The following is a 15,049-nucleotide window of genomic DNA, read 5'->3' as shown; positions in this document are numbered from 1 at the left end:
TTGGTGACTGCCCTGGAATCTCACAACCTAACTGAGAGAGGAAAGGAGTTTTGTGTGTGATATATTTTATTTGGGATTAAAATCCAGAAGCCCTGACCTGATGTCATTTGCAGTAATTGTAAAATGCTACTTTATACAGAAATGAAATAAAATAAAATGAATGTCTTGCCTGTATTTGCTTGTCTGACTAGTATCCTGCCACAACCCTGGGAACTTCCCATTAAGACTATTGAAGAGTCATGTCCTTAAAGACAGGGCCAGGAAAATTCTTTTGTTTCCAAAGTTCAAGATGCTTACTGTAGTGCAGGGGTGGGCAGTTATTTCAGGTGGAGGGCTACTTACTGAGTTTTGGCAAGCCATCGAGGGCTGCATGACAGGCAGCCAGGGGCAGATAAATATTAATTTTTTAAATTTTTTAGGGACCCTGTGGGCTGAATAGAAGGGTCCAGCGGGCTGCATCTGGCCTGCGGGCCACATTTTGCCCACCCCTGCTGTAGTGTCATGTCTAAGTACAGGCAGTCCTCAGACATACGACACAATTGGTTCCTGAAAACCTCATCTTAAGTCGAAATGTTGTAGCTCGGAACCAATTTTGTCATAAGAAACAATGTTACAAATGGGGGATTGGTTCTTGAGTCAAGGCCGGATACCTTATTTTCACCAAAAATCCCCCAGAATTTTGTACTCAATCAATTATAAATGAGTAATATAGCTACATCAATGTATTTATATCGTAAATAGCAATCATATTGATTTGGAAGGATTTCTTTGAGGTGACTTTGCTGGACTCTTTGAAGGGCTCTTTGCTGGAGTCTTCTCAGGAGTCTTGGTTGCAGGTTTTTTGGAGTCTTGTCTGCTTTCTTAAAGAAAGTGTCCAAACAAGTTTGGACAGATGTTCTCCAGGGAGATGAGGGATGCAGCAAACTTGTTTGCTGGCGTGGTGTTGCATCGGATCAAGCATTGTAAGTTGAAACTGATGTTATAAAGTTGAAACGGTGTCAATTTATAAACGTTGCAACTCAAAACGTAAGTCGAGGACTGCCTATATTAATGATGGTGTTTTACTCTATGCCCAGTCATAAACAGTTTCATGCTGTACAGTACTCTAGATGGTTAGTTCATCTGAGTATGCAGCAAGGAATTTTAGTCTTTCATTGTATGAGGTGGAAAAAACCTCTCACCAGACAGAATTATGCCTTATGTAAAGGCCTTTGTGCTAAACAGTCTTTTTTGCTAGCTCTGAAGTCTTGATTGCTGAGAATAATTCTTAGATCACTGGTTTGATGAACTGTTTTTAAACAAAATCTTTCTATGCTGTATCTTGGTGGAACTATAGCTTCACTTAAACTTGCTTCAAATATGTTTTATTTCCAGGAAAAGTAGCTATACAGAAGGAAGATCTGCAGAAGTACCATAATAGAGACACCTGGTTTCAACTACAACATGTTGATGCTGATTCAGAAGTGCAGGTGAGATTACCTTGACACAAAGGGATTTTTGTAATGGCATTTTGACAACTGAATGAAGTGCCTGATAACTAGAGTAAATATAACAGTGTGGCTATAGGATAGAGGTATCTTATGGAAAACTTGTCAGTGACTACAGTTGTGGTTTAAGTGATTTTTTTCAGTTGTGTGTCCCCCTTTTTTTTTTTATATATCATGGAATTGAAGAGAATAAGGTGAAATCCTGTTCCATTGGAGTTAGTGGAGATAGGATTTGCCCCTACAGTTTTGCAATTTACCTTATAGTTAAACTTATGTAAACTACAGTAGAACTATGAGCTAGGATGCCAGTCTGCAAAATGGCAAGTAACTTGAAAAATCCTGTAGGGAACTGGTCAGTCTTAAAGGGGCATTGTCAACTTGGAAATCATGTTGACAATTACCACTGTAGATTGTTTTTATGTTTGGAAAACACATGTTAAAATACTGTTATAGAGGTTGCAAAATCAACATAGGAAATTAGGAAATGCCAGAATGAAGATTTCCAGCACAGCCTGAATGCTTATATATATTGACAGTCTTTTCATATGATCACATCCTACTTTTTTTCTTTCTCTCTTTCTTTTTAAGAGGGATGGAGTAGGGCACTTATTCTGTAGTGTGGCATCACACTGACACACGATATAGCTCATCAGCACAGTAAGAATCTTCAGGTCCACTTCCCATACCTCTACCACTTGAGTTAACAGAGTAAACAATAGAGGATAACAAATCACTGTTGCTGACCTTGTCCACGATGCCAGTCTCATTGTCATAGGGTGAAATCAGGTTGGTTAAGCTAAACTCTCTTGACAAATCTGTCAGCTGTTCTTTACCATCTTGTTATCTTTCAGGGGCTTACAAATAGGTATGGTCCAGTATTTTTGTAGGCATCCAAGTTAGATTGATAGGTCTGTAAATCCCTAGATTGACCTTTTCCCCCCCTATTTTAGGGAGGTGTACTCTATTTGGCTTTCTCCAATCTTCTGGGTTCTCACCAGATCCCTAAGAGCTGACAAAGATGGAAAAGACCCTGTGGTCCTGCAGTTACTTCAGACAATTCCTTGACTCCAGGAGAAGTCTTATCTGTTGATTTTGAAAACATTCAGTGTTTTTCTAAGCACTTACTCTACCTTCTTTGCCTATTTTAATGTGAGCATCTTCCCCCTGCCCCTTCATGCTAACTGTGCCCATCATCTGGTAGTTGGTTGATTGATTGATTTGTGAAGACAGAAGTAAATAAGCTACTAAACACGTTAGTTTTCTCCACTTTTTTCAGTTGTCGTCTTAGCTTTGCTTCTCCTATCCAGTATGGGAGCTACTTTCCTTGGTCTTCCACTTTATTTTTATTACACTTTTGCCTCTCTATTGGCTCTTTATTGCACCATGCTAACTATATATCTGTTCGTGCCTTGGTCTTTTTGGTTTTGTTCCTGTATTCCCATACTATACTCTTATGCTTGCCCTCAGTAATATGGCCAGGTTTCCACTTTCTGTAGGATTCCTTGAGCTCCAAGTAATAAATGACTTCTCCATTTAGCCAGACTATCCTCCTTCTACATCTTCTATCCTTCCTTTTACATCTGGATAGCATGCTCCTGGACAGTTAGTATCATCTCTATCAGGAATAATCAACTATTCTCATGGGAATCCTGCCTACCAATTATCCTGGTTTATTACATTCTGCTTTTAAGTCCATTATTTTGCTGTTTTTCCCTTTCTTCTTTTCCTTAGGATCATAGATGACTGTGATTATGGAATTACAACATCTAACTTTCCTTTCATCCTTAGAAGCTCAAGCAACTCTCCACTTTGCTTCGTACAATAGGGAGAAGAGCATCTTCCAGTTAGTTTTTTCTCCCATATGCACCTGAACATCGTCCCCAACACACTCCGGACTCTGCAAGTGAACAGTGCTGTTCTCAGCAAATACTATCACAGTATATTACAGCTAGCATAAATGTATATAAGTGCTCAGAAATTTACCTAAACTTGTCATGTAGGGTTTGTTTTTATTTAGCTTTTATTTTTCTACTGAATTGGAATTTGCAAATATTCTGTGACTACTACAGAGAAGTTATTCCAACAAAAGAGAGCCATGGTGGTAAGGTCATATTAGCATATTCTGGGGTGTCAGCAATTAGTTTTACTTAAGGGAAGGAGATGAAGGAAGGAATGTTCATTAATAACTGAAACTGTGGTAAATGTCTGTTCAATTTTACTTAATTTCACTTTTCCTTAAAACAGTCTGAGGAACTTAAAGTGACCAGTAGTTTTATTTGGTGTAAAGCATGCTAAAAAACAAAAAAGCCACTTTAGTGTGCAAGCTAGCACATAAACATTTTGGTAGCTGCTCCACAGGCTAGATAATATAGTGGATGAAGCACTGGGCTGTGTGCCAAGAACTCCTACATCCTAGACCAGGAAAAGACATTACACTTTTACCAGTATAAGTGATTGGAAACTGGTCTGTACCTGTAACAGAACAGACTTTTGGCATATATAGACTGGCTTAAAAATGGCAGAACCCAGTCTTAAGATTTGCTCCCTCCCCCCCACCCCCAAAAGACAAATGTGTGTTCTGTTCACTACTGATCTAAACTATACCACTTAGAGAAAATTGTGACTTAAATTGATTGTGTCTTGTGCTTCTTGAATGTCTGTACCAACCCTAGTCCTATATCTGTCAGTCATCAGCCTTAATGCTACTCCTTTGTTGCAGATCGTAGATGATAGAAAATGAGGGTTGGAAGAAGCCTCAGGAGGTCATCTAGTCCCAACCCCCTCCTCAAAGCAGGACCATCCCCAATTAAATTATCCCGATCAAGGCTTTGGCTAACCATGTCTTAAAAACCTCTAAGGTTGGAGATTCCATAACTTCTCTGGGTAACCTGTTGCAGTGCTTCACCAGTCTTAGTGCGGCTATCCATCTTGAACTTCTCTTGCTGCAACCTGAGACTGTTGCTCCTTGTTCTGTCATCTGCCACCAGTAAGAACAGTCTAGCTCCATCCTCTTTGGAAGCACCCTTCAGTTAGTTGAAGGTTGCTATTAAATCCTCCCTCAGTTTTCTCCTCTCCAAGCTAAATAGCCCAGTGCCCTCAACTTCTCTCAAGTCATGTGCCCCAGACCCTTAACCATGAAGTTTGTTGCCCTCTGCTGGACTCTCCATTTTGTCCACATCCTTTCTGTAGTGGGGGGCCTAAAACTGAACACAGTAGTCTGGATGCAGCCTCACAAGTGCCAAATAGAGGAGAAAAATCACTTCCCTCAATTTGCTGGCAATGCTGCTACTGATGCAGCCCAGTAGGCCGTTAGTTTTTTTTGGCGGGGGGGGTTGCAACAAGGGCACACCCTTGGCTTATATTTAGCTTATTGTCCACTGTAACACCAGGTCCTTTTTTGCAGAGCTGCTGCTTAGCTAGTTGGTCCCCAGCCTGTACTGGTGCATAGGATTGTTCTGTCCTAAGTGCAGGACTTTGCACTTGCCCTTATTGGACCTCATGAAATTTCTTTTAGTCCAATCCTCCAATTTGTCCAGGTCTCTTGTCCACTACTCCCAGCTTGCTGTCATCTGCAGACTTGCTGAGGGTCCACTGCTTCCCATTCTCCAGGTTGCTGATGAAGATATTGAACAAAAGTGGCCCCAAGAATAACCCCTGGGGCACTCCACTTGATACCAACTGTCAACTAGACGTCTAGCCATTGATTACTACCCTTTGAACCCAGTGATCCAGCCAGTTTTCTATCCACTTTACAGTGCTCTAGTCATGCAAGCTGTCCCACCAAGTGTGTATTATTACAGTCACATCATAGTTCTGTGACTGCGAGGACTTCCAATTCTTTCTGCTTGTTTCTCAGGCTGTGTGCATTCATGTACACACACCCAAGGTAACTAGCTGATTGCCCTACTTTCTCAGGAAGAATGAGGGAGCCCTGTTGCCCTCTCCTGCTTGTGATTCCTCCAGGTCATCCACTTCCCCATTTACATCAGGACTTTGGTCTCCAACCCCTGGAGAACTTGGTTTAAAGCCCTCTGCACTAGGTTAGCATACCTGTTTGCAAAGAAGCTCTTTCCTGTCTCCATCAGGTGGATCCCATCTCTTCCTAGCAGTCCTTCTTTGACCATGGGATGTTGTTCCAAGAAGCCAAATCCCTGCTGGCAACACTATCTGTGCTGCCATTCATTGTTTTGCAGGATGCGTCTGCTCCTGCCTGGACCCTTCCCCTTGACCGGAAGGATTGAGATAGTTGGCTAGGTTTTACATAACCCTAATGAAGGCTCCAATAATACCCCATCTCCCCTATATTTTACATATAGGGCAAAAGTGGAACAAGTAAGAGATTTGCTTACTCATGGCCCTACAAAAATTGCAAATCAGAACTGGCAGTCAGGAGATTGGAGTGCCAATTCTTTCTAATAAATGTAGGCTACAGTGCATTCAGAAGATACTTTATCAGCATTGAGCTTCAGTTTACCATCTGGTACTGTTTTTTTTTCCTGCAAATGAAACCTGAAGATGCAAAGAATTTAAGATGCACACTGCTTGAGATTCAGAAACTAATAGTCAGTGCAAGGCTAGTAATTTCGAGTGCCTGCCAACTTTGGTTGCTCCAGACACCTGTCTTCAAATGCATACAGCCTGATTTTTTTCAGAGCTGCTGATACATCCCCAGGATAATTAAATTCAGTTAATTCATAGATACTCAAAACCTCTTATAGTTTCACAGTTGATAGGGTCGGAAGGGACCTTTATCAGATCAGAACTGAAGTGTCTCAAAATGGGAACCTAGATGGACCTTTCTAAAAACTTTGTTCAGGTGTGAGCCAGGACCCAGCCTTTTATTTTTAATGTGCTGATAGATTTTTTCAAGTTTTGTGATTTCTTCAAATGGAAATGTTTCCAAATATGCAGGTAGTGAAAAATATTTCTTTTAAAAGTTATTCCATTTCCATTTGCAAATGCCAAAAAAAGTCAGGTAGTATATTTTAGCAAGTTACACATGGTATAAAAAGTGAACTTGTTAAATGTTTGTGATATTTCTTCAATTTTTGCCCTTCCTAAGAAACCATAATGACACAAATTTTACTGATGAGTAAAAATATAGTATTAAGAAGAAAAAAAAAATTTAAATTTTAAGATAGTGTTTAGTAGTAGACCTAGTTTCTGAGAAGAAACCTTGTTACCTTGAATCTCTGTTCTCAGGCACAGGTTTTCAAAAGAGGCTAATGCTTTTGGTTACCCAAAGTGAAATATCTTATGGCTAACTTGCAAAGAAATGAACCATAAACAGGAGTTTAAGTTGGGCACCCAAGTAAATTGGGTTCTCCGGTATTTTTTTTTCCCAAGTACATAGTGAAGACCCTGCTCTTGTGGAGTGAACACTGGGGTGAGTGGCTGAAACTGACAGTTTGAGGCCATAGCAGATGCTGTAGCACAGCACGGCCCTGCCAGATTCAATGAATCTGTGAATTCTGCTAAGTACCTTGACATGGGAAAGGAAAGGAAAGGATATGGTGAGGTATGCTAATGACAACAGGTCAAGATAACACAGTATCTTGTTTGTTTGTTTTTAAAAAGAAAAGAAAAATATCAGTTGGATTATACAGGTTTCCCTCACTTTAAGTGGGTTCTGTATGTGCAAATTCACTCTTATGCAATGACCCTTTTTATACCAAAAATGTGTTATATGCAAGGTAAATTCACTCTTATGCCATCTGTGTGGTGGAAACCCGCAGTCAACTGCTTTGTACGGTGTATTATGGGAGTGACGAGCACCAAAATATAGTTTTCTGTGTGGATCTGTGCTCCTTGCTCGTTGTCTGCAACACACATTTCTGTAGTTGCCATCCCTATTATGATAGTGCCCTGTGCTTGTGTGTACTGTCTGCTGTTGGTGAGTACCAAAATTGTCTTGTACAAGCGGTAGAAATGGGTACAGTCAAGGTCTTGGAACGCATCCCTATTTGTTACATTGTAAAGTGGGTTCCCTTTATGCTCATTCGAGTCATGCGCCGTTTTCTAGGAGTGCGTATACAACATAAAGTGAAGGAAACCTGTACTGAACTTCACTGCCAAATGCCTTAATACATATCATGAAGGTTAGGAAATAACAAGAGAGTGCATCTTAGTGGTACAGCCTATATGTTACATCATGGAGAGAAAAAGGGCTTTATCAGTCCTTTCTGCCTGTGGTTCATCTGTTCTAACTTTCTAGCTAATAAGATCAGAACATGGACTGACAGATGCATGGGAGTCAGAAGGTATGATCAAAGCACAGATAAACACACACAAACTTTCTAGAACTCGCTAAGCTCAGGTGGGAATATCTGTAAGGATGGGGTAGTACAGGTTTCAGCATAGGCCAGTGGTTTCAACCTTTTTTCACTTGCAGACTGAACGGAGGTCTGGGCCCCTTTGAATTGTAAATGTGGGTATTCACATACTTTTGATCATAGTCATCTTTTGTGTATCCCTTAGATTATAGTCTGCAGACCCCCAGGGGCCTGTGGACCATAGGTTGAAAACCACTGGCATAGGCTGTACAATCCCATCATGAGCTTTGAGGTATTATGGCAGGGCTGGGCAAAATAGTGAATCTGACTGCATTTGCCAGCAACCCCTGCTGGCACCACTCCAATTGGTCCCCAGGAAGACTCTAGGAGCAGTGGGACTGTGATGGCTCAGCACTGTTAGGGTTTCTGTGGAGACTGGCAGGGTGCATGGCTTGGTGGAGAGCTGCTCCAGGGCCAAGGTCAGGGCCGGGATCTTGTGGCAGTGAAAGTGTGGGGCTGGAGCTGGGGCAAGAGTGATCTGCTGCTTGCACACCCCTCCCCGTGGAACCCAGGCTTGTTGTAGGGGTGTGTGAGCAATGGATCCCAGCTCTGCCCCTGCTCCAGCCCACACTGTCACCACCACAAAATCCCTGTCCTGGCCCTGCACCAGAATAGCTCCCGTGTGTGCTGCTCCATCTGTTCTCCATGGAGACCCTGGGAGTGCAGGGTTATCATGGCCCCATGCTGTCACAGCCCCACCACTTTGGGGGTATCTGTGGAGACTGGCTGGAGCAGCATCAGCAGGGGCTGCTGGGAAATAGTTTGTTGTGGACCCGATCCGGCACATGGGCTGGACTTTGCCCACCCTTGTCTTTTATGCAGACAGCTATGGCATGGCATTGCATCTTCACTGCTGTCTTCATCTGTCCTACCTCAGGTCTGCATCCCTTTGCTGCCCTTGTAGCTATCTGATGGCAGGATAAATATCCCCATTGAGATAGGCCTGTTAGTTCTTGGAGGATCCATATCCCTGCTTCCCAGAGAGAAACAAAGCTTTTAATCCTTAAGCAAAATTATAAATGGTATTAGCATCTCACAAGGCCCAAATTGTAGACTATATCAAGTATAAAATAAGGGAATATGTAAAAACTCATGCAATGTATGAATACTTTTGGAAGGGTGTGTTATACAGAACATAACTGAAGAGCACCTACTGTAATCATGGCTTCACATTAATCTCAGGCAGCAAGACATGGTCTGCATTAGAAAGACCCTGCATTAGAAAGAAAGCATGTGTACATGGGTCCTGTCCTCGGTTTCCCCCTACCTTGAAGCCCAGTACATTCCTTCCTCTGTTCCCCCAATGTTGTGTGCTCTGTACTTCATCTGAACACTTGAGTGAAGGAAGACAATATTTCTTCTCTTAATTCATTCAAAAACACTTAATCTTTTTCCACATATGCAAGTTTACATGGCAGTAACTGATCTAAATATTTGCTTGGGTCAATGCATGACAGAGGTTCCTGGAGCTATTGGATAGCCCAGAGTCTCAATGCAAGAGTGCATCCAGACGTTAAGTAACCAATTTTTGTCTGTGTGCAGTTTTCACCTTCATTGTTCTACTGTAGCTTCAGCCCTGGATAGTTCAATTGTGCCTCACATGGCTCAAGTCTGGTAGCCATACACCATATTTGCACACTTAATTGGTGGTACGTTTGGGCTAGAGACAGAAACTGCACATAAACCAGTGTTAGTGATCGGAAACTAATTCAAATCTGTAACTCAACAGAAGTTCAGTACACATCAGCTGCTTTCAAAATGGCCAAAACTGGTTTAAGATAAACCTAGATGAAGGTAGTATTAGATCTAACTGATTTAAGTTAAATCAGTTTATTGAACTTTTGTCCCAGATCCCCTCCAGATTCAAGTTAATTCACAGATCCCCCGGCATCCCAGGATGCTTGCATGTCCCCTACAATCACCTTGCAGGGTGGGTGAGCTAACCTTGGCCCAAACTGCCTGCTCCAGCTGAGCAGGGAGGTATGTTCTAGTGCTCCCAGCTTCTGGCCTCAGCCACTGCAGACATGCGACTGCATTTACAGAATCAAAAGTGAATGTCTCTTCACTTGCTCATCGGTTCAATCTATGCAGCTTAGACTAACCTGCAAAAACTGAATTGATTCAGCCTCAGGGTTTTTGACTGTCAGTACTTGGCCTTGAAGATCAAATGAATTCCAACTAATGGCTTTGTCTTTCAGCACATGCTGGCCTATGTGGTATCTATAAATAGGGGCCCACTGAAGCGTGATTGTGCAGAAATTGTGAAATGTGGCATTGCCTGCTTTTGTGGGCAATGTCTACAAAATGTTTAGGGGAGAAAAAAAAGAAAATTTACATCTAATTTGTACAATGGCCCTGGCTCTTACACAGTTAGCCATCCTTGAGAGAGAGCATTGTCATGAAAACTAGATTTAAAACTTGAGAATTGCTCATTTTCTCTTCGGCCAAGTACAGCTCCTGCTTATCTGTGAAACTTATCCATTTGCTTTTTAATTTTTTAAAAATAGAACACAACTTGTCAATGGCCAGATAGCTACAATGGTGCTGAGGGAATGAACTACCTCATTTAATCTAGTGTGCTATAATGTTTGTCCTACTCATTTGTTGATACCAAGAAGCACCTAAATTCCTCTCTCTCCCTTTTAAACTAACTATTAAAGTGCTTTTATGTATATCTGATTTGCTCTTGTTACATGAAACAGATGGGTGCAAGGTACCAGCTGGTATGGATTCTTGTATGCACATATTCACTGTTAATATGAAACATTTATAGATATGAATGATGAATACACCTAAAAAATAGTATGTACCTTGGGAACTATGGGTGGCTTTGTGATAACGGTTATTTTTTTTTAAAAGGAATTCTGCCCAAGGCACTCAATCCAACTCAGAAGGAAAAAAAACCCAACCCAGTCTTCCCTTTTGAGTATAGTATACCAGCCATCGGATGTCATGAATTGAACCATGTCCAGAAGTCAGTGGAGGAGTTTTTGTTGTGATTTCAGTAGAGTATTCAGGGGTGTAGGTTGTGGGTGCTACAGACATAGGGACAGACAAGATTCGTTGGGTAAATCTGATATCTTTTATTAGACCAACTCAAGATAGTTGGAAGAAATTTTCTTAGTGAGCTTTTGGGGACAAACACCCTTTGTCAGGATGAGGAAGCATCTGCAGATGGTCTGTGCTCGCCCTGGATGGAGTGGTAAAGCAGCCAGAGGCCAGTACATATGCAAGAAAACTAGTCATTTAAAATGTAAATTGAGGTGGTCAGTAGGTGAGAGACAGGTGGGTGAGGGGGAAGGGAATGGAAGTTGCTGAGTTACTTCAGTAGAGTATGGAATTTCCCCCAAGTTTCAAAATTAACTTTGATATTAAACATAAACAGATCCCAAACTTTCAGGTGGACTGCCATTTTAACATTACTGTATAACATTTCTTTTCTTCCTGCCTTCATAATATTAGATGTGTGGTAACCCGTTCCATAACTATATCTCCATCTGCTGTTCTTAGACAAAACAATGTTTTTAAAAAATAGAAGTATTTCTTTTGTGCAAATTAGACTGCTTTGAATTAAAGTGTAAACCTGAGAACTTGTGGGAAGTGGGCACTGAGGTTGGCAAAGGCTAGTATATCTTTTAAAAAATGGCATAGGGGTCTATCATTCAAATGAACTCTACAGAATGATCTTTTGTGTTAGTTGATTCTAGTTTAGAACATAGTATACCCATTGTCCAGCATCTGCATGAATGAACTTTGCTCAACTTTATTTAAATGTTTCTAGCAAAGAGATGAGTTGAGCACAGTTAATCACTGGCAAGTTACAGAATGCCAGTGAAACATGTCATAACCACAGGCAATACGGAAATTAGTAAAAGAAACTATTTCCAGCATGATATCCGCTAACTTTTCATAACACAGGAAATAAATGGGTGTGACCCTTTATCTCACAGATAGTGGCTTTTTAGGTTTCTCACTTTTAGTTGTTTTGAAAAAATGAGAAGTATCTGTCAACTCCACACACTGTTTACTAAGTATAATTAGCTTATATATTTGAACTTGAAAAAATAGAGCCTATTAGTGATTAAAAGCTACATTGTAGGAAGATTTCTCACTTTTCAAGTTTGCATATATGAACACTACACTCAAATTTTTAAGCATAAAATGACATGGTATAAAGTTTGTCGTTTTTTTTACAAGCTATGCTCAAACGTAGTGTGGTCCGGAGTACCTGTTCTTCATCCAAAATTGTCATTCTTTTAAAATAAAATAAAATTTAAAAACCTGAATTTTACACGTAATAGATGTACTACATCCAAGTAAATGAAAACACAGTGGCTAAAGTCCACTTAAATTATTTAAAAGGAAATGCTAACAGTTGGCAGGATCTAATTGTATTGAGGTGCTATTTCTCTCTCCTTAGAAAAACAGGAAATAGGAACATCAACACTGTGCCATTTGAAGATGTTTTTCTAGTTTCTTAGTAATTGCAACATATTTTTCTTATCTGTTAATTCACATATTTGGAGACCAACCAGACATTGGTATCTGATTCCATGGCCTGCCTTCATCAACAATCTGGATTTGATTTGGCTAAAGTATGCCATAATAAACTTGTCTAGGAAAAGAAGAAAAACTGTATTCTGATCCTTGGTCCTAGGTCTTTTCATGCACTTTACATTAGTCATCAGATAGAGCCCAGAAATAGTCCTGAGAGCACCAACCAAAACATCCTCTTCTAGCTTAGCAACCTAACCACTGGACTACAAAGCTGCTTCACTTTGGACCCATGAATTTTATATGCCTTTCTGCACAGTGACCTAGATTCAAAAGAGCAGAAGAAGATGGCCCTGTCCAGAAATCCATAACCATGAGGCCACAAGCTGCCCTCCAATAAGGTGGAAGGTAGTATAAATTTGAATCCCCCCATACTGGGCATATTTACATGTGTGCTTTACTGAGTTGCCTAATTAGCTGATGCATAGGGGGTGTACGCAGGTGCACATGCACCCCCTGAGCTTGGCGGTGCACCCCCTGCAAAAAGCGCCGTCGACGCTACCTGCATCATCTGCATTCGGTCGCCACTCACCACCCTCCTCCCCCTCCCTTGCTGCCGACACCACTGGTGGTGTCTGCTGGCAGTCCCTGATCGCCACTGACTGCTGCCGACACTGCCATGGCCACCTGTGGACTCTCCCCGCTTGGCCCACCGCCAACACTGCCATGGCTGCCTGTGGGAGCTCCTTGCTTGCCACCACCACACCCCTGCCACTGCCTGCGGGCTGTCGCCGTGCCCCCAGCCTCCGGGAACACATGGCATTCGTGTTTGCAGCTCTATTAGGCCTCAGTAAACTAATTAACTCCACCATGGGATAGTACTTCCAGATACAAATACTGTCCAGTGTCGGAGTTAATAGTGCTGCTGCAAAACACATGTAGATAATGACAGGGCTAGCCCCTTGTGCCCCAGCCAGCCCCTCCGCAGCACATTGAACTGGGGCGGAGCAGCCCCAGGCTGGCAGGCTAACTAGATGGGTGCACAGAAGGGCTTCAAGACCACCAGGATTTGGCTAGTAACAGCAGACCCTAAAACAATTTTTGAAGGACCAGATATGGAGTAACTGATACTGTTGGTTTATACATATCTTTGGATTTAACTGTTTTCCAAAAATTCCTGTGAAAGTGTTTTCAGTGAAAGGTAAGTTAGATAATGATACCATTTTCAGGCATAGCTGTGTTAAGAGTGAAGCATTTAAGTTCATATGTAACTTTTGGCACCAATATTTAAAAGTATTGGACAGTGTCTTGTTTAAAATTAATGATGAACGTTCTTTTTAATGGTTGTCTTATTTTTGAGAGAGAGGTTTTTTGGAAATTTGAGCCACAGTGATGCAAACAATGTACAGATGAAGACTTAAACAGTGGCTTTCTTTACGATGCTTATAGGCTTCAGTAGGTTGGCTCGCATTCCTGGTTGGGCAAAATCCTTTTGTTTGTTCAGACAAATCTACAATGTGTCATAGGTAGGATTCTGCCAATTTATTTTAGTGCTTTTAAATCTTGCCTTAAAAAAATCAAACTTGGTGAGCATGGTTCCTTTTTTTTTGAGCTAACTTCAATCTATACTAGGTCATTGTATGCCGTTATGGGTGAAATTCAAAGCTGAGATGTGTAGCCCATACTCATGCTTAGGGACAATTATACCAACATTTTTTTCCCCCTGTGATAAATAACTCTGGAAAAAGCATGGTAGTCTTGAGATTGCGAGTTACTGAGGCCACCACTTTGTTTGATCGTATGGAAGAAGCTCAAGCTAGTTTGGCATAGTTTTGCAAGAAGAGAACAATCACAAGCTAAGCTGTGGTTTTGTGTGTTTTTTTTCTCTTACACATTGTGTTTAAATTAAACCACAAATTTGCAACTGCTGGAAACGTAAGAGTGGAAAGTAGCATTTATGTGATTTCAGTTGTTTTACATCTGTCTTTTGATATTTCTCAATCTGTAGTGACTAATGGATGGTTATAGTGCCAACCAAATTAGAATGGGCAAAGAGCGGTTTTTACTGAGTCATTTCAAAAGAGAACCTTGTTTCTATTTTTCACTTTTGGGAAATAGAGCTAGTCACTGCAGTTTCTTGCTAAAGGACAGACTAATATTATAAGACAACTGCTGCCTTTGCATTTGAAAGTAAATGAACGGACTGGTAGACAGCCACATGCTGTATTTTCTTGGGTATAGCATGCTCCCAAATAAGACATGCTTTTGGGAAGACAGAATAGAGGGGGAAAAAAATGTGATTTTTGTTATGGCTGCATAGAGCAGGGATGGGGCCTAATCTTCATCTCTCTCACCCTCCCCTCCCTGCTTAACTAAATGCTGAAATCTTAGCTGGTGTTGAACCCTGGTCTTCATTATAATTTTGAGAAGAGCTCAAGAGTCCCCAGGGTTGAGAAATAAGAGATGAGAAGCAGCTAGAAGAGAGCAAAATTTCCATAACAAAGGTTAGCTTGATTCTTAGAATATTTAAAATGACTGAAAAGGAGATACAATTGTTAACACCTGTGGTGTGAAGAACAGTGAATCATTAGGAAGCTGGGGGACTGTGGCGTAGACACCCATACAGTCCAATGGGTCGCCAACTGGTTAGAGAGTCGCACCCAGAGGGTGGTAGTGGATGGGTCCTTCTCGACCTGGAAGGACGTGGGAAGTGGGGTCCCACAGGGCTCGGTCCTT

At 41.3% G+C, this 15,049-nt stretch overlaps 1 protein-coding gene across 2 annotated transcripts in view; it reads left to right on the top strand.

Moving 5' to 3' along the window:
• Positions 1–15,049, top strand: part of RASA3 (RAS p21 protein activator 3) — a 266,603-nt gene that overhangs the window by 143,426 nt on the left and 108,128 nt on the right. For both annotated transcript variants that reach the window (XM_019524666.1, XM_019524665.1), the window contains exon 4: positions 1,375–1,469. In XM_019524666.1, coding sequence (XP_019380211.1) covers positions 1,375–1,469 — 95 coding nt within the window. The remainder of the gene's footprint in view (positions 1–1,374; positions 1,470–15,049) is intronic.

This window comes from Gavialis gangeticus, unplaced genomic scaffold, assembly GCF_001723915.1.
Source record: "Gavialis gangeticus isolate Ggan-Ray unplaced genomic scaffold, GavGan_comp1, whole genome shotgun sequence".
Taxonomy (NCBI): Eukaryota; Metazoa; Chordata; order Crocodylia; family Gavialidae; genus Gavialis; species Gavialis gangeticus.
Note: the sequence above shows the minus strand (reverse complement) of the source record. Positions and strands in the feature narration are given on the sequence as shown.